General features: G+C 41.7%; 1 protein-coding gene and 1 pseudogene across 1 annotated transcript in view; one reads left to right on the top strand and one right to left on the bottom strand.

The window, feature by feature from the left end:
- Window positions 1-9,093, top strand: part of nfkbid (nuclear factor of kappa light polypeptide gene enhancer in B-cells inhibitor, delta) — a 10,582-nt gene extending 1,489 nt beyond the window's left edge. Inside the window, exons 3-11 of the mRNA XM_066719251.1 lie at window positions 241-500; window positions 777-988; window positions 2,496-2,601; window positions 2,942-3,088; window positions 3,322-3,373; window positions 3,671-3,834; window positions 3,990-4,106; window positions 4,237-4,401; window positions 4,597-9,093. Coding sequence (XP_066575348.1) covers window positions 241-500; window positions 777-988; window positions 2,496-2,601; window positions 2,942-3,088; window positions 3,322-3,373; window positions 3,671-3,834; window positions 3,990-4,106; window positions 4,237-4,401; window positions 4,597-4,659 — 1,286 coding nt within the window. The 3' untranslated portion in view covers window positions 4,660-9,093. The remainder of the gene's footprint in view (window positions 1-240; window positions 501-776; window positions 989-2,495; window positions 2,602-2,941; window positions 3,089-3,321; window positions 3,374-3,670; window positions 3,835-3,989; window positions 4,107-4,236; window positions 4,402-4,596) is intronic.
- Window positions 9,094-11,886: 2,793 nt separating this feature from the next.
- On the bottom strand, window positions 11,887-13,633 carry LOC136764889 (putative nuclease HARBI1; annotated as a pseudogene).
- Between the last annotated feature and the right edge of the window lie 13,328 nt (window positions 13,634-26,961).

Below are 26,961 nucleotides of genomic sequence, written 5' to 3'. Positions count from 1 at the left end.
TTATTATTAATAATAATATTTGTTTCTTAGCAGATTACCTTTCCCAGTTTTCAAAATAAACATTTTCAAAGCATCACAGCAGAATACAAAATACAATATACAACATACAATAACGATAAAACCATACATGAAGATGTAAGTAATTGCAGATTAAATATATCTATTATATATGGCATCGGGTCAGGAGAGCACTGCCCTGAAGCTGCCGCCCAACTGCTGACATGTCCTGCTCCTTCTCAGGTGCTGCGAGCAGTTTCTCTGACGGCATGGGAGCAGCCGGTCACATGACCACCCCTGGGTACAGCGGATGGGTCAGTCCCGTCTCCCAGCTCCCCTCATCCCCACAGCAAGACTGCATCTTCACCAACCCGGCCGAGGACTATTTCCGGTGTCAGCAAGGTGGAATGGATTACAGGTCAAATCCTGTCTACACCAACTATGCCACCCAACAAACACCCACAGATACCAGCTACAGAGGCATCATGGCCATTCAGCCCTTTGTAAGACCTTTTCCCTACATTGCTATGGAGACATTTTCATAATCGGCAGGGATTCTTTGCCTTTGCATAACCATGCTCTGTTAATGTGCACACTCAATCAACAATCAACATCTTTAAGCAATGACTGGGTAATCTAAATCAATCAGATCTCCAAACTCTTGATTTCAGTTGAGGGATGCCCACTATAAGAGGCAGAAATAACTGTCAGTATTAAATAAAGTAAATCAACAGTACTATTTCAAAGTAAAAATCCAACATTGCTCTCCTTGCCAACAGCCGGACTGCCCAGTGACGGCCACAGTCTCTGCCATTAGCCAAATGATGGTGCCACAGCCCCCCAGTTACTCCTGGGTCCCTCAGTGCCACTCCAGCACTGGGCACCAGGGCTTTGTGGGGCAGATGGATGCTGGGGTTCTGCAGGAGGCCAGGATGTTCTTGCAGGGGATGGACTACAGCAAGAAGATGTGGCAGGATGAGGACGGGGACACGTAAGTGGATTTTTTTTTTCTAACCTTACAGACAAATGGTGAAGCCAGATGTACACGTTCACCTTCGACCGTGGTCTTGAAATACCAGTGTGTCTTGTGATTTTGGTTCCCAATGAGCTCAACCACTTAACAGTTAGAATTGCTAAATTGCCATTCAAAGGATCGTCTCGTAAATAATGTAGGGCAGTTTTAACTGATGATATTAGCAGCACGCATCTGTTAGTTTCAGGTCAACATCTTTAGATGGGTAAAAACTACTGACCTGAATGAGGGATCTGTGGAGCACTTCCTCAACACTGAAACCATCGTGGGATTGTAGGTATCACACGGCTCTTATCATGTGGATATGGGGTCATTCTGAAAAACGCAAAATGAAAGTACACATGGAGGAGCAAGACGTAATATCGAAACAAAGAGGGATTGAACTGCGCGAGGCACAGTCAAATTATTTTATACCAAAACAGCCTTTCTAGACAATTTCTAAGCAGTAGAGGGAGTGGGAGAGACGGCGATCTGGCAACAGCCCGGGGAATCCCATCCACTGCAATCATGCTACCAAGGGGCTGACTCTGACGTTTCTCAAAACTCTTTATTGACGCTGTGAAACAGTCAGTCATTGCAGGTGTTTTCAAGCCTTGTCCCTGGAGGATACTTTATGTACTAGTTTACATGAATCACTGGGCTCTCAAGTCACTTAATTATTCTTAATTAGACCAGTTGTTTAGTGCAACATTTAATTTCAAGAATTTTGTAAGTATCTTCAGCACAAACATTTCTTAAAATTACCCAAATAGTCCCTTTAAGCAAATTAGTTTAGTTCAATGTAGTTAATAAGGTTAGACTTAATGTAATTTGGATGAAACACAAACTAGCACACACAGGTGATCTTCAGGCCGAGGGCATAAATAGACTGACTTTGCCTTCGATCTTGTAAAAATATTTACCTACCCACCAAAATATTGCATTTTACTTGATGCGTAATAGAAAGTGTCTTCTGACAGTAAATCAAATCACCGCTGGGTCATTGTGATTCATAGTCAGAGTTTTGATTTTGGCCTTGGCCTTGGTGTCTCGCATAAAGATAAACTCTGGTGGGCTGAGTTGTCTGGCCTCATCCTGACAGCGTAGGTGATCAGTGTTAAAGATAAGAGCCTTGTTTGCTGGATCAATCTGTAGTTCCACCCCTGTTTCACCAGCAGTGGAGGTTCTAGACCATTTCTGCTTGGGGGGCCTAGCTGGGGCCAGTTGTAATGTTAGGGGGGCCATCTATTTCTCCATGGTGCTGATGGTGTTTTGTCCGCGGTGCTAGCGGGGGGCGGGTGCTAATGGTGTTTTGTCCATGGTGATAGTTGGGGGGCCCCCCCTCCCTCAGAACCGCCCCTGTACCTCACCTTTTTGCACTTCATCCTGGATGAAATGGCCAAACAAGAAATCTGTTCCTCGTCCCCACCTAATCTCTGGGAGCAGTTCTATATAAAGCCTGGCCTTTTTTTTTGTTCTTGTTTAGGATCCTGCACATCTACACTGCCAAGGGGCTGAGGGAGTATGCCTTTGCAGCTGCTGAGGACCTCGTCAAGATTGGCAGGCTAGACTCCAAAGAGCACAAGGGGAAGGTAGGCTGCAGCTGCGCATTTAAAACCAAACTGGCTTTGTTCAGCTGCCTTGACTACAGGACACGTTGCGATCATATCAAACATACCAGTGTGTATATCATAATACACAGTAGCTGATTTGAACTGTTTGTGTCTAACATCCCAGTGCTTACCACTGAAACCTCTGGCATGAGGTTCAGTGTTTTTATGCATACCTGTCCACCCTGTAATCCTCATCCCTGACAAAGGAGTGCAGCAGTGACAGGCTTTAACAGATGCCATTGTATTGTAAATCACAACACGAGCCTTACCGTGTGATTGTGAGGCTGAACTCTCTCTCTCATGTCCTCCCTCATCCCAGACTGCACTGCTGGTCGCTGTGACAGCCAACCAGCCTGAGATCGTCCAGGACCTCCTGCAGCTGGGGGCCGATGTCAATGCCTGCGATGTCAAAGGTCAGACAGCCCTCCACCTGGCTGCTACCTATGGCTTTCCCCGGGTCATGCAGGTAAGGACCCTTTGTTACTACAACAATCCACTCATAACTGTGTCTTCACTGGCGTTGATAGCTGAAGTTTTAAAAACGGTGGTAAGGAAAAAATTACAGGCTACAGATATAGCAAGGGCTGGAGGCCCACAGAACTGTAGTCTCCAGGAATCTACTCTTTGAACCCTCGGGTGAAGGCAGCAAAGCGTTTTGGTTACTGAAAAACGCCAACGGAGATGTCTGCTCTCTTTCAGGCGATTCTGTCAGCAGGACTCGGTGTGGACCTGGAAGCTCGCAATTTCGAAGGTAACTCAGTGCATGGAATCAGATGGCTTTGCACTGACCATGTTGACTTGCTCAGACACAGCCCTGCTGTGGCACTCAAGCGCTGTGTGAACAGTGACACTGGGCAGGGATCTGTTGCATTTCTCCTGGTGAATATGGGCAGCCATCTTATGGTTGATCCTATAAGATCTTTCTGCATTTCCTTTGTTGGGCCACTGTCCTGCTGTCCCTGCACTGATGAGGGCATTTCACAGAAGAACACTCATTACATGATACATTGAACAAAATTGTAAAGTTGTGTTCTCTCTCTCTCTGCAGGGCTGACCCCACTGCACTGTGCCACCATCTCCCACAACGGCACCATGAAGGCCCTGTCCACCCTGTTACCAGGGCAGACCAACGCCAGTCTGCAGAGCCAGGCCCAGGACAAGCTCTCATGCGTGCAGCTGCTCCTCAGCTGTGGAGCCTCTCACCTCAGTCAGGTAGCACAGTTTACCCAGACTATCTTCCCTCCCCAACCAGAACTAAACTAAAGATCCCCCCACCCTTCTTAATGCCAGAGATGGGCAATTCCAACTCCTCCCCGGTCTGCATGCAGTGTTCTTGTTTTACATGGGGTTGCCTTTTCTGTTCTCAGGACATAAAGAGCAATAAGACAATGTTGCACTTGGCTGTGAAGGAGGGGAACCTGCAGCTGGTGCAGTACCTGCTGGGACTCAGCTTCCCTGACATGAATGCCTTCGTCAACTTGAAGGTGAGAAGGAGGAATTGTAGATAGGCCTTTTCATTCTCTTAAACGGCGAGGAGGGGATATTTTGCTTGCCGTAGTCTCGGAGGACCTGCGGTGCAACAGTTACAGTTAAGCTCTCTGGTTCTCCTTGCAGGCCCACGGCAACACTGCTCTGCATATGGCAGCAGGTCTCCATGGCAGCTGTTACCAGGAGGACATGATCCGGCTGTTGCTCAGCGTGGGGGCCGACCCCAGCATCCGGAACCTGGAGAATGACCAGCCAGCCCACTTGCTGCAGAGTGGAGAGAGGGGAGAACAGGTATAGAGACCCCCTTCTCCTCAAGCTTACCCTGTGTGACTCAATCATCTATCGGGACACTTTCTGAGACTGAGCAAGCTTTCACAGTTCCTATGAATGAGAAGAATAATGGTGTTTTCATTTTATGCTGATTTGTCTGTTCATGATTCCTGCCATGCTGTCAGACTGAGTGAACAACCCTCTCTCTCTCTGCAGCTCAAGCTCATTTTGAAGAAGGGGAGAGCGGCTTCTTCCCGTCGACGAATCGTATCCTTATAGGACCAACACAGACCTGGACTATTTTATAGTCCCAATGTATCCGCTTCAGTTGTCGGAAACTTCTACGGTATCCTCCTATGAGCTTATAATTTATTCAAAACCTTACATCAGTTAACTGTATTTATTAGTTATCACACAAGTGGTTTATTTGTATTTCTGCCTAATGTTTTCTGTTTTCTGAAAACTGATTAATCACCGATGCTGTTCCTTATTGGAATGATACATAACCAGTAGTGCACGCCTCCATTCCTTCTAGGTCTTTGCCTCCTTGCCGCTGTATCGCCATCTTATCAAATGGCTGACAAAGCTCTTTACATGAGCAGACACATCTTCATTTCTTAGTATCCTCCTTATTGTTTTCGGCACCATTCCCTGTTGTAACGTTTTGGAAGTATTCACCTTACTAACTGTTTAAGCCAAAAATAAGGTTTCTGGGAAGACTTTCCAAAACCATTCCCCATCACTATTCAGTCCACAGAGAGAGAGTGCCACCTAGTGGTCCAGCAAACAACTGATGTTCCCTTGAGGTTGCCAGTTGTAATCTGTAGACATCTCTGCTTCAGAAGCATTGAAAGTCTAAAAGAAGAGCAATCTGAAACATGTACACTAAAAGCAGTGTGACAAGAAGTGTACTTACAAGGGAGCAGAACAATCTAATCTAACCAATCAATAAAGGATTCCAATTAGTCATGAAGTTAAGAGATTGGGTGGAACAGGGACTGAAAGCCCAGAGAACTGGCAGCGTGTACAACTGGCATCTCTCACACCTACCAAAAGTCAGTTGCTGGCAACTTATCTATTGTAGCATTTGTTTTCTCGTTAAGAACTGTGTATTTTACAATGTAGTGTAGCGACAGAGCACAGTAGAGACAATTACTTTTCAAACTCACTAAAGGGTACTTTTCACATAGCCTGTTATGAGTGTTGCTAACATAGCAGGGGGAAAAAAAGAGACTGAAAAAATCTCAATTCTACTTGGTTGTCCCATTGTTAATTTAAAGACCATTATGCTAGTAACACTTTGGGTAAAAAAGGCTATGTGGATTTGTTCCTATGATTTGTATTTTTTGTTTATTTTTAGTAAATTATGGTTCTGGGTTTTAAAACATTTATGATCAGGCTGAAATTCAGTTATTTCTCTGTTTTCTCATTTCCGATCACCCTGCTTTTTAAAATTGTCTTCAGCCAATCCTAGAGGCAGGGAACAGAGTAATATGTATATCAACATCCACAGTAGCCTCTTTGTTCCCCTGCAACATCTCAGTTTCTACATGTGCAAGAAGCTGGTGGCATCATTTTGCACACAGAAGTTAAACAGATTGAAAGTGTAGTCTGAGTTAAGGAGCAAAACGACTGATTACTCTTTGTATTAATGCTGGGGATACAGGTTTGGCTCAAGTGGGATTTAAAGGAAAGGAGGGTGATAAAAATGAAAACAAGAACCAAACCTTTTAATATTTTCCATGGTGGAATTGTGCTGGGAGAGAGAGGAGGGCAGAACAAGACGCTTACAGAGAATTTCCCCCTATGAGGAAGACTCTGACTGATTTTGGAGATCATAGCAAAGTATCTGCCCATTTGAGCTATCTGTCTTGGCCAGCCTGAAAGTTCTGCACTCTCTCCTCCCTGTGGCACTGATCTTGCCATTAGGACACAGAGGGAAGGGTACCTTATAGTTCAGAAAGTAGCATACGGTCTGTGTTCATTCTCAGACACCACACAGGGCTCTTGGCAGACATGTATTCTGCATCAGGACTGACCGGTAATATTAGATCGTGATGAACCATTGCCGTCGGAATCTCTGAGCTGGCAAATATTTAATCAAATCAACAGCCTCTACATTTTATATAGTGGGTTTGCCCACCATCATTGTATCAAGTCCAATGGGGAGAGAAGGGCTCACTTTGATGAACAGGGGTGAACAACATCTACACCAACTATTTCACAAGTGTTGCAAATGGATTCCACCCCCCTGTTGTGTCTGTCAGTCCTGTCCAGTTATGCAGTTTGTTGAGGGGCTTGATTAGAAATGTGAAACCAACCCCACCCCCCTCTCAGAAGTGATTTCTAAGAAATCGTTAAGTAACCGTAAGCTCACTGGAGTGAATCATCCCTAGTTGCTAACTTTCATTTTTTGACAAAAGTGAAACAACAAAAACTTCCCGATCACAACCACATTGGTTTATGATCGCTCTTCATCCTAATTAGTGGGAGACTTGCTGCATCAGCATTGCCCATGCTTGAATTTAACTTTTTTTTTTTTTTTTAAGATATATAGAAATATTTTAAGTAAATCTTATTTATTACACTTTCTTGTCTGTGCTCTAACATAACATCAGATTAATCGAACAGGCTTTGTTTTCCTTTTTGCTACCTGGCTGCATTGTAACTATTGTTCTGTATTATCCGCAGGTAGTCTGTCTGGTGTAAGACAGAGCCTTGTAATCATTACTGCCAAAAGAAAAATACTTTTACTACTACTAGTACTACTACTACTACTACTAATAATAATAATCATAATGTATTGATACTTTCTATGCCAGGAATGGGGAGACTCGTATTACTCTTATAGTTGGAGGGAGCGGGGGGGGAGTCTCGTGGATATCTGAATCGGGTATTTTTTTGTATGTTGGAATAGCTCTTATTTTCAGACATGGTTAGTACAGCAAAAGCCCTGCTTTACACCCTGTTGCCATGTATTATTGTTTAACAATAAATATAGTACAGTGGCTGTGTCACTATGCACACCCCGTAAATGTTAGGACCATGCCGATCACGCTTTGCAGTTGATAAAGTACAGCAATGAATTTGATAACTTGATTGGGAAAATGTAATGTGGGAGTAACACTTTTAACCAAGCTCTTGTAGATGGTACCAAACATCTGCAAGGTGTTATAGAACCAGGGCAATCATTTGATAACACTGTCACTCTTGGTACTATTCAGAAACAGCAGGGTAATTCCTGACAGGATCAACAAGAGGAACACATTGCTTCTCCATCTGCAGGGGATAGCCCATAATGACGATCCTATTTTAAAGGATTTAGGTGTCAGGGCTTTTTGCTTAATCATTTATCTTCAAAGACACTTGAAAGTAGCAGGTATCTCATTTTGAGGGTCTAAACCACTAATTTATTTTCGGTACCTATCAAATAGGCAGCAAGAGTACATCTGAAAAGAAAAATTCTTTTAGGAGGAGCTTCGGATCAACAACCTCTAGTGTTTTAGGTTATAGCTGTAGCTCGGTTGACAGCTGCTTATGTTCAGGGCGATGTCATCTGAAGTGACATCTCAAAAGCTCAAAAGTTCCCAAGCTCAAAAGCTCAAAAATTTCAGATGTCATCTGAAGTGCCAAGCTCAAATAGGTCCCCACTTTATCTTGAGGGGAGCAGCAGTGCATCCTGGATTGCTGGGGTTGTGCTGTGCTCTTTCAAGGAAAGATCCTAAATGTTTGATATGAAAAACTAGCCAACATGTAAACGCCAGAAAATGGCAGCTTTTGTGTCCAATTGATGGAAAGAGAACACAAGGCAAGACTTTAAAACAACAGCCCCAAACTCCTGATGAGTTGAGATGTATCTCAGGAGTAGAACCTATTCATTTGACACTCGCCCTGCTAAATAAGAGGTAGATGTTGTGCATCACGTTTGATATGCGAGATCAACATCAGAAATGCTTAAATCTAGATTAATCTTCGTTTTTGGGTCTTGTTTTAAGGTGTTCTGGATATATATATAGTATATAAGCAGCATGACCGTACACTTATCATGAAATCCAGGTGGGGCAAAAAATTATAAAATTAATATTTAAAAGAATGTAATGAGCGGGCCATTGGGTTACACCTGGCTCGCCAACCTCTGAGAAAATATATTGTTTTCTGAATGTAATGGATTTCACGCCGCAGCTTGTGTACAGTAAAAAACAAAAACCACATGGGTACGTTTCAGGTGATCAGAAAAGTGTATAATTGAATGTTTGGAACCGAGAGAGTAGGGGGAAACAATCTGGAGCATAAGAATATCGAAAAGGGTACCAAGGTTTATTTAGATTGTGCTAGCTAGCTCATCTCAGGATTTTCTCCAAGCTTTTCTTGAAGATAGCACCAGATTCCCACTACTAACTTTGTAAGACACAGTACCTCCTATTTTCCAACAAAATTCCACCTTCGAGATCACCTCAAACCTACACATGTGAAGCCAGAATGTCACATTGATGTCAAAGAGCACACTGTCCGACATTTGGCTCTATAAAAATTGCACTTGAGAGTGAATGTTCAAACCCTCTTGCTGTAACAGTACCAGGCAGTTCACAACCTGTGGCCTAGGTCCTCAGAGCTGTTATTTTCATCCTGAATGTAAACTCTGTGTGGAAAAATATATTGTATTGCTTTGTCTTCATCATTAGCATTAAAGTATTTTCTTCTCTTCAAACTGGATCTGAGACTCCTGTGTTTTCCAACTTAAATTAACCAACATGCATGGCATTTATTAACAGCCAAACACTGTGCTGCTGTAGCATACACTGATCTCGTTCTTTCTTTTCAATAAGTGTACACAACTGAGCAAAGGTGCATACCTTTGTGTGTGCATGTTATATGCATAGGCAAAAATGTATACATTAAAAGCAAGAGAGAAAGCATCAGGGTGTATAGACCATAGAAGGCTGCAGGCCAAAATTAAAATCCCCAAATTCTAACTGTAGGTCTGACTGACTACAGTTATAATCTGGTCTAGGTAATCTAATCATAATTATCATAAGCGTTTTGAGCTGCTTTTAGTATGAAAGGTGCTACATAAATACAATTGTATTAAAACTGGTATTATAGGTGAATTTCACAGCCAACAAACACATTGGCTGAATTTAATTATGATCGATACATCGTCTAGTTTAAAACTGGGCAGGATTTTGGATGCTGTGCATCATACAATGACAAAACAGAATATAATGTGACTATAATATAGTAGACACAAACAGTAAATACATACGCTGTCCTTGATTTGTTATTGGATTGTACTACAACTACTGCAGAAGATGTTGTTGAGGGTATGGAGGGGTGTAGCTCTTGGGTGCCCTGTAGGGGGGGGTTGTTTGTGTGTAAAATCACCACAAAAGTTCCCAAGCTCAGCATCGCTTCATAGATGATTCAGTTGTTTTCTCTGAAAGTGGATGTTTTTTTTTTCCTTTCTCCACCATGAACACATAAAAACCACACCTTGATGGGGTTACGAAAGCCCAATGAGAACATTTGTTTTTGTCTTGCTAGATGCCAACACCTCGATGACTCATCTGCCCCACCTACCCATCTAAGACACAGCTGTTAAATACAATTTAACAAATTTAAACATTTTGTACATGCCACACAAAAGGGCACTGCGATGTCAAGAAATGGTATAGTTAAAACCAACATATTCTAAGGAATCATTTAAAAAAAAAAAAAAAAAAAAAAAAATATATATATATATATATATATATATATATATATATATATATAAAATATATCATATCCTCATTACTAGATCTCTGTGGGTGCTTCTCAGACCAAAGTAACAGCCCAAAATGTATCACCCAGGTTTCAAAAGGTCAGTGAAGAAGTAACAAAATAACAGAGTGACATCAGCTGTAGAAGGTGAACTATCGAGTCACCATTTCTAAGAAGTGCAAAGGGGGAGTCCAGCTTCTCAGCAGAACTGTGGCACCATTATACATTGCTACTTATGTGTTTCTTAAAATGTTACTATGCTCACAAACCTGCAAATCTCTCTCTCTCTCTCTCTCTCTCTCTCTCTCTCTCTCTCTCTCTCTCTCTCTATATATATATATCTATATATATATAGATATAGCTATAGATATATATACACACACATACATTATATTTTAAATACTTGTGATGATGATAATCAAAATAATAGTAATAATAATAAAAACATAGGCTATTAAAAGAAAACTACAATCCATCCAAAATGACAAATGCAAAGATGCAGGTCTCCTCATTGCAACTGTAGCTGACATGTCAGGTCAAGATCAGGCCAGCAGGGAATACCGGAATACCATTTACAGTGAATGAGGCCTGTAAAATTGGTTGTTGTTGTTGTCTAAAACATTGCGACATAGCTTCAGTGTCCTGTTATTCCAGGGGGTAATTGACCTTGTTGATGTTTTACCCAGAAAACCGTTCACAACATTTAACCTTGCCAATTCTACATGCGGATCATCCAATGGTTTGAAAATTTTACATTTTCTCCAGGTCATAAGACCTGCCAATGAATTACCACAATCTTTGGGGAAAAAATAGCCCTTCTTCTATGTGGCTGTCTGCTAGGTCTTTTTTCAACTCTTGAGATCCGGTCAATAACTTCCTATGTGCATCTTTGATCTGTTCTTCTTGCAATATAATTTTCACATTTAGTGACCTGGGGGGTATTCCAGAAAGGTGGCTTAAGAAATCCTAAACCATAGCCTGAACTCCGAATTGATTGAGCGAGACATGACAGTTCAGGATTTCTCGGTTCCACAAAGGCTGATTCCAGTTTAAGTAATCAAGTTAAACCAATATCTGATAGGTTGAACTGAAATTAGGCGCGTTCACGTAACATTTAAGAAGCCATCACCTGTCGATCACAAAACGAATGTTTAATCATGGATACGAACATGGATACAAAACAGCGAGCCACTTACTTCAGGAGCAAGAAACCATCATGAGAGTGTATAATGAATACATTAACGTCTTCTCCAAAAAAAGTAATACTGCAGTGGCAGTGAAAGAACGAGAGAAGACTTGGCAAAAAATTGCTGATCGAGTGAATGCGTACATTCTTCAATCAAATACGTGTCTTTCAAGATAATTGTTGCAATAGCCCTTAAAAACGAAAATGTGTGATTTTTGGAGAACTTTTTAAAACAAGTTCATTCATGTGTTGTGAATGTAATTGAACTTGTTACCTACAACAGTTATGTTTTCTATTTTCTATAGCATATTGAAATGGATTGATATTTGTGCCTTTCTTTCAGGTGCAACCCTGGGGGTGTCAAGTGAACTTGGCAGTAAATAAGAATACAGTATAAGAACATTGTTCAAAATGGTAAGGTCATAAATGCTTTATTTGCCTTCACAGCTGCCTAAGCAACACCAATTCAGAGGTGTAAGTGTTGAAATTGTCAAGCTCAATATACTTGTATGTTTTTTTTTCTCATTAGCCAACAAGAAAAAAGTGGATCAGAGGAGAACAGGAGGAGGGCCCCCACCACCAGCCTTTACCACTGCAGAGGAGTTGGCTCTGGATCATAATAGAGGCAGGCCAATACTGGATGGCTATGCTGGGGGTAGCTCATCTGAGCCATCTGCCCCCCATGACAAGTGCCTATGTAAAGATTAAGCTGATCACATTTATTAGCAATTGCTCATCCTCGTCTTCATATTCATCATCATCTTCCTGTAGTGACTGATGGCACCATTAATCTGCTGGAGTCAGGGCCTATTGAAAGTCCTGTAAGTAATTTCTGCAGTATATGAAACAGAGTTAAATGTGGAGTTGTGTAAGATGTGGATGGCAGGTACACTTAAAACCTTGTTGTGTTGTAGGATGAGCATGATGAGGACTCAATCTCTGCATGTTCTGAGAGGCCTCTAGAGGTAGTATTCTTTAACATCTCTCTGAATTGATCTGGCCACATTCCCTCTCTGGTGTGACCCTGAGGCCATGCAGACAATGAAAACGGGACTTCATAATGCCCAGTGTCATCTCCATGTTGAAGAGCATCTGGGTTCCAGGAGCAGGGTCAGGATATGGGGTCATTAGAAAGGGCAGGCAGGGGTACCCCCTATCCCCAAGCAGATATCCAATAAAATGCCCTATATTGTCACAGAACACAATTACCATAGGTTGCACAATTTGTATACATTTTACTGTTCTCTGCCTATATGGATGATTCTGTTGCAGAATACTTTGCATATATCAGTCCGAGAAGTAGGTTTGAAAACCTACTGCTTGGTTTCAAATTACCAATGTGTCACTATCAAGATATACCTTGCTGAAATCTCTGGTACAATGTGGACTCTATGAAAATGCGCGAATCATGCACAGACCCAGGCCACTTGGCTTCCACATTTGTGATCAGCTGCTGTGAATCAATAATTATCTAACCAGAGGAGGAAAAAGCTGTGAGTGAAATGACAGTTTTAAATCAAGGTCTTTCTTTGTAAATCTTTGTACTCAATTGGTACCTGCACATTAATGCTGTGAAAGGATTTCGTATTCCCAAAATCAGCCTCATTGGGTCCAGGGGGAGCTTTGATGGGAATATGGGTTCCATCAATGCACCCAATCACGTTTAGAAATCCTGAGGAATGCATTGAGTTTCATCATTTATGCCTACACAATTTCAGATTGACAAAATTGACCATGGAAATTCATGGTCCTCTACATGGACCTTAGGCAACTGTACGATACCTGTGATTCTGTAGAACTCCTCTCTAATGACATCTGGGGATTTGTGGCCAGGGAACGCAACAAAACCGCTTTAATGCAACACACACTCTTCTAATGACCCTGCATACCATGGCTATTCCAACGTGTTCTGCATCGCCTATAGTGTACAGAAAGCTTCCATTGGCAAAAAATCTAAGGGCAACGCACAGTGTCTGTATCTGCCTGAGTGCAAATCCGTGTTGTGTGATGTTGGAAATGTGTGGCTTCAGTAGATTGCCGAGATAAACGACTGCCTGCACAGAAAAATGATAACGCTCATAAAGATATAGCTCTGAATGAGACAGGACATCTATTCAAGGTCTAACAATTCTTGCACGGCACAAAGCTTGTCGAACAATGCGCACACCTATGTCAATTGGATTTTCTTCAAACGGACAGGCCACAACATCCAAGGGACTGATTGGTTGACAACCCATGTTTATATGTGCTTGGTCAAGCTTAGCTCAAGTTATCCTGCCAGACAGCAGGTTAGCTTCAGTGGATGAGTTGTCATAGTTACTGAAATAGAATTACTTTGATCTCGGTTTGTGGATCAGCAAATTCAGGATTCCCTCAAATTCTGGCTCAACAGATCTCGATTACTTTCAGAGCCATAAGTTCAGGCATTGATCAAATCATTTTCTCTTCGGGCAAATGGGTAGATTTCAATGGCACATTTTCTCTTCAAAATGCACTACACCCCATTTTTACTCTTCTTTTGAAGCAGGATATACACTCACCTAAAGGATTATTAGGAACACCATACTAATACTGTGTTTGACCCCCTTTCACCTTCAGAACTGCCTTAATTCTACGTGGCATTGATTCAACAAGGTGCTGAAAGCATTCTTTAGAAATGTTGGCCCATGTTGATAGGATAGCATCTTGCAGTTGATGGAGATTTGTGGGATGCACATCCAGGGCACGAAGCTCCCGTTCCACCACATCCCAAAGATGCTCTATTGGGTTGAGATCTGGTGACTGTGGGGGCCAGTTTAGTACAGTGAACTCATTGTCATGTTCAAGAAACCAATTTGAAATGATTGGACCTTTGTGACATGGTGCATTATCCTGCTGGAAGTAGCCATCAGAGGATGGTTACATGGTGGTCATAAAGGGATGGACATGGTCAGAAACAATGCTCAGGTAGGCCGTGGCATTTAAACGATGCCCAATTGGCACTAAGGGGCCTAAAGTGTGCCAAGAAAACATCCCCCACACCATTACACCACCACCACCAGCCTGCACAGTGGTAACAAGGCATGATGGATCCATGTTCTCATTCTGTTTACGCCAAATTCTGACTCTACCATCTGAATGTCTCAACAGAAATCGAGACTCATCAGACCAGGCAACATTTTTCCAGTCTTCAACTGTCCAATTTTGGTGAGCTTGTGCAAATTGTAGCCTCTTTTTCCCATTTGTAGTGGAGATGAGTGGTACCCGGTGGGGTCTTCTGCTGTTGTAGCCCATCCGCCTCATATATTTGATATGCAACAACACATTAACGGCTGGTGACGTACAATTTTAGACCCTTTGAGATTTTTCAAGACCCTTCAAGATTCTTCAGTCAGGGAAGGGAAAGAGGCTACGGCTATGTGCGGTTACGTCACAGACCTGCCTGTGTTGCATTTAACACATGCTTTGGGAATCTGTAATTCGGGGTCTTAACAAGCTTCTCTAAATAAGAGATGGGTGTGGCAGCCTAGCTTTACACTCTACACTAAATAAATGAAATTGTATTTGTGGTTCAACCAACAAATTGTACAAATAGGTATCCTGTATGAGATAGGCTACACACTTTAAAGCAGTTTATCAAAACTTATACAGCTGATGAATAAATTAATATATAGACCTACTGAGTGACATACTACAGCTACTACAAGTAATAATAATAATAATAATAATAATAATAATAATAATAATAATAATAATAATAATAATAAAATAATAATAATAATTACTTACTTCACCCAGTCTAGTCTCACTACTAGATTTCAAACGAGGCTTGTAGCTTACTTGTAAAGCGAATGGTGACACCTAGTGGCACATATGTGTAACAACACAACAATGCACAGATCAGAGCCATAAATTCACTATGATTTGTTAATCTCCTGTGTTTGAGATCACTGTAGATTTAAATTTATCACAGTGCTGACAGTTTAAACTATGTAGTCAGTTCTCACTCTCTTCTGCACAGATAAGGACTTTATGTCTGTATTATAATTTACAATATTGATCCTTATTACACAAAGATGAATAAATACATGCATCTGTATGATTGAAAGTGTTTATTGAAATAATTGTTCATCAGAAGTTTAAGTTGTTTTATTATTTTGTATTTTTGCATCTCATAGAAAATAAAACAATCAAATCTCACTTGATTACACATTGTATGCTCAGTTTTACACAAGGCTGAATGGGGTAAATGAGGCTTTAAAAATGAATAATTAAAACTTATAATGAAACGTATAATTTATGTTTTACATAAAATACATCTTAGTGTCAGTCCCCCCCCCCGCCCCACCCTTCTGGAAAAAAGAAACTCTCCACTTTTCCTCATACACAATCTGACCTACATGGTTAAATCACTAGTGCATTCATTTCGTACATTAAAAAGTGCTACATCTTATATATTTATATATTTTTGTCTCTTCATGCAATCGGCCTGGAAGTAGGTTGAGGGAGAGGAAAAGCTGTGGCGGTTGGATGTAGACTGGTGCAATCAACCCGTGTCTTTCTTTCTTTCCACCACACAGTGGCACAGCTGAGAGGGAGCTATTCTGCAGATATAGCGTCACCTGCGAGAGGTGACCACAGTGCCCCAGCCTTTGTGATGTCTATTTTGCGTTTTTGTTGCAGATGGATTTAGCCATCATTGAGGGCTAATTTAATCCCATTAATTTACCTTTGTCTTAGTGTGATCTTTTCTGTACTCAGTCTTTGGTTTCAGAAAGCTTGCAGTCTTGGGTGAATAAAAGCTGGTGCAAGAAAGCTTGCAAACAGATTTCTATTCAGTTGGGCCTCGAACACATTTAACCCCTTGATTACCCCATACTATAGGCTTCATGTATTTAAACTTGGCCCATATATGACATTCAGACCCCAGTGGGAATGTCAAACCCTTAACTTGTTTTAAATCCCAGCAAAGTGGGGACAATATCCCAGAACTTCTAATTTGGATACCAGTGACGCAGATTGAGAATCGTATGCTTCACTGTTACTTTTCAATTGATTCCTTTCATATTTCTTTGACTTTAGAAAATGCTGCTGCTAAATGTAAACAAGCAATGGCATTTGAATAAATAAATTAGTCAAATTGACAAAGATAAAGAGTACACTTGATCGTGAAGTAGAACATTTCAAAATGTTCACTGTTATGCAGGTGCAGCCCTCAGAACATTGTAATTTCTAAGTCTATAGTATTATAGGACGGTTGTGCCTATTTAATTAGTGCTGCCTGATTTATGAAATGGGATGGATTGGGTCAGACTAGCCTGGGGAAAGTATAAGAAAGTGTACTGCTTGATTGTGTGAAAGAAAAATCAACTAGTAAAAGGACTTGAATGACATCCAAAGCCCTATAGTTTTTATCCTCTGCACTAACTGCGTTCCCTCCTGCACCCAGACTGTGTGAAAGCACTTTGAGGTGGTGTTCACAATGGATATAAATGGGATAAACAGATTGCCTGGATTATGGCTGGAACTGACAAAGGCGTTTCTGCATGGAGCCGATGCTGGTTGGGAAGGCGTAGATGTTTTCCAGTTTGTCTGAGAGGGGCTCTCTGGGGCTTCTCTCCCTCTCCCTCTCTGTGTTGGGTCTCCTCCAACTGACAGCCACTCCCCTCCCCACCTCCTGCTCTCCCTCTATACGGTCTGAGGTGGCACTGCAACACAACAGCACAAATACCGATGGTTGCTTCAGAGCCCACACTGAATCCACACAGTGCATGAGGACATTCACAAAGGATTTGTGGGCCACATTTGCACAGGGTCATTTTAGAATAATGGGGACTGATTCTTAATAAATTTTGATGTCTGACTACCACAGGAATAACACGTGAATACCTTATGCACCTCTTCCGAGATCTCCTGTGAATCACGTGTAACAAGGCTAAGTTTAGGGTTACAGCCCAAGTTGACTTATTTCACAGATTTGATGGAGGTGTCCATGAACATTATGAAAGTTAAAAAATGATACTGTATTTTAAATAAAATGGTTATTAACATCACTTTAATGTGAGCACAACGGTGATGTCATCAACATGCACCAGATAGTTGACTTCTGATTGTCGCAAACAATATAGATAGGTGAGAGCATGATTACAACAATTCAAGCGCTTTCATTGCCTTCATTGAGGTAGGAATAAAGAGAACCTGGATTCACACACCCATTTTTTTAATTAAAAAAAATACAATAAAAATGGGACCGGAAGTCAGCCAGGGAAGTTTTGTACGATGTAAAAAAATCTAATTTTGCCAACTGCATCTTATGATATTTTCATGAGCTGGAATCAAATTGCAGTTTTACACCCTTCATAAACTCCCACCATCCCTCCACATATCGACAGCTCACCTTCTGTCTTTGGTGGCTGAGGGCCTTCCACTGGGCTGCCGCTGTGGGGGTGCACAAATACGAGATGGTTATTACAGGGTTAGTGGAAAGATGCGCTCTTGAGCCAAGGGTGAAAAACACCACTGAGCAAACCCCTACCTAGAAGAGGCATTCAAAGCTTTGGGGACACACCTTAAGGAAAGAGGAGTTCAGAGTTAGGGGACCCATGAGGTAAATCCCAGCAATACAGGGGAGAGTACTGGACTGCCACCAGAGGAACACCTCTGAGCATCCCTTCCTCCCAGTCCAAGAGACCCCCCCACCCAAAAAAGACTGTTCCTCAAGCACAAGAGAAAGCAGTGTATTAGAAAGAGTAATAAAAAACCCAGGGAGTAACTGAATGTTAGAAGAAGAAACGCACATGCCTATAAGGTGTTGTCCTAAAAGCTTTTGAGTAGCTTTTTTCTGTGGTGCGTGGCGCAGTGCAGTGCTGGCATTGGTGATTTCCTGTTGCTCAACACTCTCCCGCTGCTGGTGGCACAGAGAGAGGGCACACGTGGGCAGAGCTCACAAGCAGCATGCCACTGACTGACTGAGACTCTCACAGGCATGACAAGACCAAACACTGCCTCTGCAACACAGACACCCCTCCCCCCTTTCCATCTGCTCAACAGCTCTGGCTGCACTGTACATGGCTACAGAACACAGAGGAAAACATACATACGGTGCTGTACCATAGTGGGCTGATCCTCTCTGTGCCCTGTCCTTCGGTTGAGACATCAAGTTTAATGTAAGTCTGTATCAACAATTCACCCCATTGTCTCTGGATATCAGCCTCTGTTACATAGATAATGTTTGCCGAGTATCGGGACAAAGTTCTGTTCTGCTGTATTCTGTAACCTTGTATGGCTTTCAGGAGCTTTCGGTGCACTTCTCAAACCCAACAGCAGAGGGCACTTTCACACTAGGGGAGAAGAGGTGGTGGAGGGGAGGGCAGCAGTACTGCAAAGGGGTAAAGGGGAGCGACAGACACGGGCAGCACAAAGGCAGATTTCCTCATGGCATCACATTTTATTTATTCTCTCTCTCTCTCTCTCTCTCTCTCTCTCTCTCTCTGTCTCTCTTTCTCTTTCTCTCAAGGCCCAATGCATTCCACATGCACAGGCTGGGAACAAACGCAGCGAGCACAATGGCAGAGCCCTTACTTGGATGATGATTTCGCACATTTTAATTTTTTACCTGTTAGGGAAAAAGACAATTGTGCAGATTAAGGCAGGGGGAAGGTGAATGGGGGCTGGTGGATTGAGGAGAAATTAGAAGACATACATACATACATACATACATACATACATACATACACACACACATACATACATACACACACACATACATACATACATACAAAAGAGAAAGAAAAAGACTTCCCATTGCAGAAATTCAGAGAACTCACAGTACAAATATGATGTTTTATGGTCACACTTTATAATTATCCCTAATGAATGTATTCATTAATCCTGCAAGAATAACACCTGAGAACATTGTGCACTTAATTCGAGTTTGGATTGTGACTGTATGCATAACAGTGAAGGTTAGAGTGACTGGGCTTGGGGTTAAGGCTTATATGTGCGATCAATAGCAGAGCTCAGAGAAAGAGCAAGAGAAATGCAGGAGTAATAATCCACACCCTCACCCACTAGGAATTTCACTAGGAACAAGTAACATTTTGTAAATGCTATGCAGACTAACATACAGTAGGTTAATATATACCACAGTCAGTGCTGCAGAGGGGACTCTGGGACTTGAACAGGGGCTGCAAAACTAGAACATTGTTATGGTTTGATATAATTTTCGTAGTGGAATAACCAGGGGGATTACGGAATGAAGACAGATACAGTTATGCCTTTTTAAGATTAGTAAATACAAATTAAACAAAACGATTGAATACTATGAATGTATGCATTACAAATTTAACAGTAATCACATAGGCTAGTAATCATGCACTAGAAGTATCCAACACACATTCTGAATTGCTGTAGAATCCTTGCAAAATACTGCTATCATTTATGTGTTGTTTATTGCGTGTTTACATACATACACAAAAAGCTATCAAAATGTATCATGGTCTCCGATTATTATTTATTTTTTGTCGCCTAAAATAGTTAAAATCTTTTAATGTATTGAAGAAATCCGATTGAGTTGACACTAATATCCCAGTAGGGGTCGCTATACTCACTCAGGGCTATGAGGATCCCTGCCACAAACATGATGACAGCCAGAATCACTCCTGTGGTCCTCAGGGTTTCATAATCTGAGGAAAAGAGAGCACATGAATTAACCGAAACTCGATAACTCAATGAACCCCAGTACGTCAGATTTTTGTGTTTACACCCTGAAATAGTCAAGACAGTAGAAGTAGTGTCATGTCTTATTTTAAGGTGGAGTGTCAATTTCATATGAGTTATTAAGTTGTTTTGCTTGAGTTTTTACGGTTAATACTGTAATTAGTTTACCAATTCCTGCTTTTTGGAATTGTATTCAGACATAAATCGAGAATGTTACCCAAAACCAATGACTAGTTTCCAGCATGAAGACACAGCCTAGTGGTCTTCAAAACATTAAAACATTATAAAACAAATTGCGTTTATTGACAGTGGAGTACGATTCAGAAAACTGCGGTTTTAGGCCAGTGTGAATTGGACCTCAGCTAAGATTAACAAGCACACACCAAACAACCTGCACCGCACAGTAGGGATTGGTTGGTATCTTAGTTTTAGTAGTAAACTACGGTTACTTTACTGCAAATAACGGGTAAGACAGATCTAGGTTAAGAAAATAAATAAATAAATAAACAAATAAATAAATAAATAAATAAATAAATAAGCGGAAAAACAACTTACCATATTCGAAATCACTTTGAATCGTTGAATCTACAGGGAAGTGATTGAGAGAAAATTAGTAGTAGCCTATACACGAACAGACTGGCTTTCCGCGCCTATAGCCGAATCCCACCAGAGACAGAACCGACACTCCACTATGGTGTCCTCCCTGCCCCTGGGTCTCCAGTGATGAGTATTTAATCATTTACAAAGATCTCTGTGCTATCTTCCCGTCTGCACTCAGGACATAAAATATTCAAGAGCTCTTCATCACTCTTGCTTCTCCTCAGCTCAGGAATCTCACAGCATTTCCCCTTTCTGCGCGAATCATACCACCCGCTAAGTGCCTGCGGATCACGTCCATGGGAAATTCACACGTCCCCGTGTGGTTTCGTACCTGGTCCTAGTGATTTAGATTCTTCAGTAACTATCTGGGACGACCACCTCGGATCAACTGAAACAAGTGGGCTCAATATTACTTTCTTCTGGTGTCACCGCACTGTACTACATGACGCCTCTGCGATTGTGTATCTATACGCATGCACAATGCATCCACTGTGAAAGCGGATTGTGGTGGGGCACGCCAGCATTGCACCCAGCGTAGTTTTGTCTAATGCAATAAAGCAGTGAAGTACGTATATTCAAGTAAATTCTATAGACAGCTAATTATACTATAGATTGTCCTAGAAGACCATTCCACACGTCTTTAATTTTCTTCCCACTGTAATGTGCAGACTTGATTTCTAGTAGTAAGGTTGCTGGTTTTCTATTTGTGTGTGTGTGTGTGTGTGTGTGTGTGTGTGTGTGTGTGTGTGTGTGTGTGTGTGTGTGTGTGTGTGTGTGTGTGTGTGTGTGTGTGTAGAATATCATGTTAGTGTTATATGTTTTGGGAAGATTAATTCAATGAAACATAGATGAACTCCTGACAGGTCATAAATATTACAACATACTGTTCTGTTTAGTAACTTTGATAGTTTGAATCATAATTATTAATTTAAATAAATTAATCATTTCTTTCTGAGCGTGTATAACTACATACAATGCTAATTTTGACAGTGTGTGAAAACGGATACAGTAGAATAAGTATGGATATAAAAGTAAGAAGAGAGAGAGATTGAGATACAGACAGAGAGAGAGAGATGAAGATAGACAGAGAGAGAGATGGAGATACAGACAGAGAGAGAGATGGAAATACAGACAGAGAGAGAGAGATGGAGATACAGACAGAGAGAGAGAGATGGAGATACAAACAGAGAGAGATGGAGATGGAGATACAGAGAGAGAGAGATGGAGATACAGATAGAGACAGAGAGAGAGGCAGGCAGAGCGACGCCGTCAGACACTATGGCAACAAGAATAATTGAATGAGCTCTGAACATCACCCCAGATATTAAAGCGGTAGAAAGCAGTGCCAGTGTGTATAGAATCGCAGTTATTTGACAGTATATGTGGGTATATGGGACATTATAAATACCCAGTTCTTAATGTAATTTTATTTAAAAATAATCAATGTGTAATTGAATACAGACATGCATAAATAAATCGAGCTTTGTTGTGTCCTTTGAAATAAAACGCTGCAGTAGACTGCGTCTGTTGGGTAGGATATCATCTCAGCCTTTTCTTTTCCGTTGTGTTTCAAAACTGAGATTGAATTAGAACAGCCTGCAACACGAAATCCGCATTGAGAGGAGTCGCCGAGTGAGGTCTTCTAACTGCTGCCAAGATTTTTGTTTCCTCCCCCAAGAAAACTTAAACGCTATAGTGATTGATTGGCTCGGGATTACTGGGTAATGCAGAAAAGCTGGCATCAGCAAGAAAGGGTAGAGGAGCTGGGGGGGAGGGGGAGATGGGGGTTGGGGGGGGGGGGAGATAACCTGTATGATTCTGCTGCACATCATGCACACAGAACAGCTATTTCTGCGATTTTGATCTCCGCACTATTGCGCTTTACTTTCGTGCGGATGGATATAATCGTGGCGTGTGTGAGAGAACGAGTGAGCGAGATTGAGGAGGTGCGGATATAGTGCAAGATACCGCATTACTTATACTGCACGGAAATACTGCAGTAACGCCACATAATAATAATAATAATAATAATAATAATAATAATAATAATAATAATAATAATAATAATAATAATAATAATAGCCTGATGTGTAAGATTTCAATAAAACACTTCAATACACTGAAAGTGCCTGTAGTGTAAAACCAATGTATTCCTTTATTAAATTAACTTAGTAGGTTAATACCTTTGTTGTTGTTGTTGTTGTTGTTGAATACTCATAATGATAACAGTTGTAGTAGTGTTTTGCCAAATCAGAGAAAGCAATTGCTGCCACTGAAGCTGTTGCCAGGCGCCAAAAGACACTTTACACCAGCCCACGCTCGGGCCCCGAATGCAACACCGTCAATGCGGCGTTACTGAATGTTGCTGAAGCCCCAGATTTCCATATGGCTTATACACTGTGCTGATACCCCCCCACCCCCACCCCCTTCCTCTTCCTCTTCCACTGTTGCCGCTACCTCACCTGACAGCTCCTATTGGTCATGTGTAGTTAGCGCAGAAAAGTGGCCACATGCGAAAATGAGAAAATACAGCAGATTTCTAAATCAATGAATCAATCAATCAATACAATGAAGTATGCAATACTTTCTCAGACAGACGGGCTATGAGCAAGCACCGATACAGAGTAAAAAGATAATTTCAAGAAAATGAAAACATACAATACATTGAAGAAGATTCACCCCCCCCCCCCCAAATAAATACAAATAAAATAATAATAATGATTAGTTCTAACTGCAGAGCAAAACTATAGAAGAAAACAGTTAAGCAATGCATTTCGATACATGCACACACACATGTACAAGCATGTGAACAGAAGCTTTAGATATGCATGGACACACAAACAGCTAAGCAATGAGAGAAATGTAAAAGAAAACTAAATAATATTCGATAGAGTGTGAACAGAATCTTACCTCCTGTCGTAGCCATGACTGCAGTGTGTCGGGAGCTTAGGTTTGATGCTCTCTCTCTCTCTCTCTCTCTCTCTCTCTGTCTCGTCTCTCTCTCTCTCTCTCTCTCTCTCTCTCTCTCTCTCTCACACACACACACAAACACACTGCAGGGGTTGCAGAGGTGTGTTTGAAAGCGCTGAACAAAAGCTGCAGTTTTTTTTTTTTTTTTATGAAACCCAGCCCAACGGGACCCCTGCTGGATATTCGCCGTAACTCCCAATCTACACCCACGTCCCCCCTCCCCACTCCCCACTCCCACTGTCATTTAACCGGGCAGTCCCTAGGGAAAGCTAGCAGGTTGCGGGTTAGCCAGTGCGGATGGGGGTTTCCCGTTTCTTCTTCCTCTCCATCTCGCCCCTCCTTCTCTCTCATTCGGTTGGGAGAATGCGATAAGTTGGCGGCGACAACAGGTTTCCTTCGCCGGCCCGGTAGACCCCCAATGCGGTACGAGCACCGGATCGGCTACCCAGCAACAGGGGAACAATCCGCGGGTTGTGTTCGCGCTGCCGCACGGAGGATGTCTGGCAGGCATAAAATAGTAGGCTAGCTATAATGTATACATACTTAACGACAAGGAGGTTAGTCCTGTTTTATTGGTTATTTTATTCTGGACAACATTCATCAAGTGTTTTACATCAGTGTGCAATCACCGACATTAGGCTATTAGTCCACAAATATACTGAAGAAACGTCCACAAAACCCATGAAGTGAATGAACGCATAGCATCTGTAAACCTCGCGGTGTGAGCTGCGAGATACGTATCAATGTCACTGGTATTTTATGGTTTAGAAAAGGTGTCCGTGTGTTTTTTAACGCAATAATATGTAGGCTATTTTTAACACAATGTGTTTTTCCCACACAGACTTGTGTTACAAATGCACATTATTGTGTTGTGCTATGGTGAATTGTAACACCAAGTTGTTAAACTTAACACATTAGTTCTAAGAGGCACGGGTCAATTAGATCTCTCTGAATCCCCTGGTCACTAAGGGACTATACAGCAAATAGGCTACATATCTGTGCATATACATATACGGTGTTAATAAAGTTAAAACTGTTATTGAACGACTGCTGCAGTGTAAGTGATGTCACTGACGCAATGCACACAACATGCCTTTACACATGGCATAGGTAGAGCTACAACTGGCAACTCCCTTTTCCTGGCGTATAGTGGGGTGTCCATTGTGACACATGGGCTACAAACATTTTGTATGTATGCCGACTATACGCCCAACTATACCATACAGTTTTAGGGTTCAAGGCACTACAGAGCTTCGCAGGAATGTAGCCTATTGCGGGCGCGAAGCGCTTAGTCTGGTTTCGGTAGGCCTATATTACATATGTCTAAGTCACGGATAAACTGTGCTATCTGAGCTCCACTTTGTAAACATTATTTGGTATATGGACTGTAGTTCCCTGCTTTGAGAACAAACTAGACAGCAACAAGCAACCAAAAAACTCAACTTGATGGGCTCTATTCTATTCAAGTGTCGGTAGTTAGAGCTGTTTAAGAAATATTTTGCGACAGTTCCTCGTTTGCATCTTTTCCCGAAAGTGATTAATCAAACTTGCTATTCGAAAATCCGAAATTCTGAAAGTAGGATTTCCATGAATACATTAAAATACAGGTGGACTACGGACTTCCTAGAGACATGACAATCCCAAGAAAAAGGGAGCAAAGTCGATTCACGATTTAAGGATTAAAGCAAAAAGGACGCATTAAAACAAAAGAGAAGCATGAACCGATTCCAGTGTACAACAATACAGGTGTTATGACGAATCCGGTACCCCCTGGCCAAAGCGCATCCCCTAGCAATCACCTCGATTTTGCACTGGGACTGGGTAAAACCCGGAACGCAGGAACGTCGGAACAATGGAATGATTTACAAAGACGTCCAAAACTGAAAAAAATACTTATTCTGTGCTTTCAGACACTTGTGTTTAAATTGAAAATATTGTATTACATAGTGTAAATAATATTAATACTTAACTTTAATAATAATAAAAACAACAACAACAACAATAATAATAATAATAATAATAATAATAATAATAATAATAATAATAATAATAATAATAATAATAATAATGAACATTTTCTTAAATGTGTTAAACTGAAAAGAATTAGTAAAAGTAATAGTGGCATTAAGGTATAATAGTGCTACAGTAGTGTTATGCTGTGGCAGTGTTTGTGGAACTGGGAATAGACCCCCAAACTGATGACCGCCATGCCACAATGTAGTATTTTTAAGTGCATTGTGAGCGTTCCAAGGCTGACTTTCTCTCATTTAAAAAAATGGCTCCAAAATAATTGTAGGTCTTATTGATAGTAGAAATGGTCCCCTTTAAACCTACAGTAGTGTTATGCTGGGGCACTGTTTGTGGAACTGAGAATAGGCACCCAAAGTGCAATGTGAGTGAAGACCCTGAGGTCTTGATACAGTTTTTAAATATAAGAAAATGTATGTCAGCTTAGCATATGAATAAAAGTATTATTATGATTTTTATTTTTATTTCTTGGCAGACGCCCTTATCCAGGGCGACTTACAACATAAGTGCAAAAATACAGTTAAGTACAAGGCATCAATCATTACAAATTAAATTTAACTAAAATTTAACTAATTCTAAATATATTTTACAAATTCCAATTTACAATTTACACAAGTACAGTAAGTGAGGTCCTACATCCTGGACGGTGAAAGCCAAGTGCTGTCAAGATGTAGGGTTACAGTGAAAGGCTACGGGAGAGGGGGCAAGGAGGAAAACAATCAAAAGCGCAAGGAGCATAATAAAACTGTGAAGTGCTATCTAGCAGGGATAGAGGACTAATATTACAAGTACTGTCGGAAAAGATGCGTCTTGATAAGCGCCGGAATGAGGTCAAGGACTCTGCTATTCTTTTGACATCGATGGGCAGGTCGTTCCACCATTTAGGGTTCAGGGATGAGAAGGAGCGGCTCTGGAGGAAGGAGAGTGGAGAGGAGGCAGAGTTAGTCTTCTGGATGTATGGAGAGACGAGTGTCTGAAGGTATCTTGGTGCAGTGTGGTGAGACAGAGGTAGGTGAGGGTCAGTGTCTTGAACTGGATGCGTGCCGCTATCGGGAGCCAGTGGAGGGAGCGGAGCAGTGGAGTAGCGTGTGCGAATCGGGGCAGAGAGACACCAGACGAGCCGCCGAGTTCTGGATGAGCTGGAGCGGCGGGTAGTGGATGCAGGCAGGCCGGCCAGGAGGGAGTTGCTGTATCCAGGCGGGAGAGGACCAGGGACTGGACGAGCAGCTGAGTCGAGTAGTCGGTGAGGAAGGGACGGATCCGGCGTATGTTGCTCAGGAAGAATCTACAGGTGCGCGTCAGCGTGGTGATGTGCTGGGTGTAGGAGAGCGCACGATCGAGGG

This window comes from Amia ocellicauda, chromosome 12, assembly GCF_036373705.1.
Source record: "Amia ocellicauda isolate fAmiCal2 chromosome 12, fAmiCal2.hap1, whole genome shotgun sequence".
NCBI lineage: Eukaryota > Metazoa > Chordata > Actinopteri > Amiiformes > Amiidae > Amia > Amia ocellicauda.
Note: the sequence above shows the minus strand (reverse complement) of the source record. Positions and strands in the feature narration are given on the sequence as shown.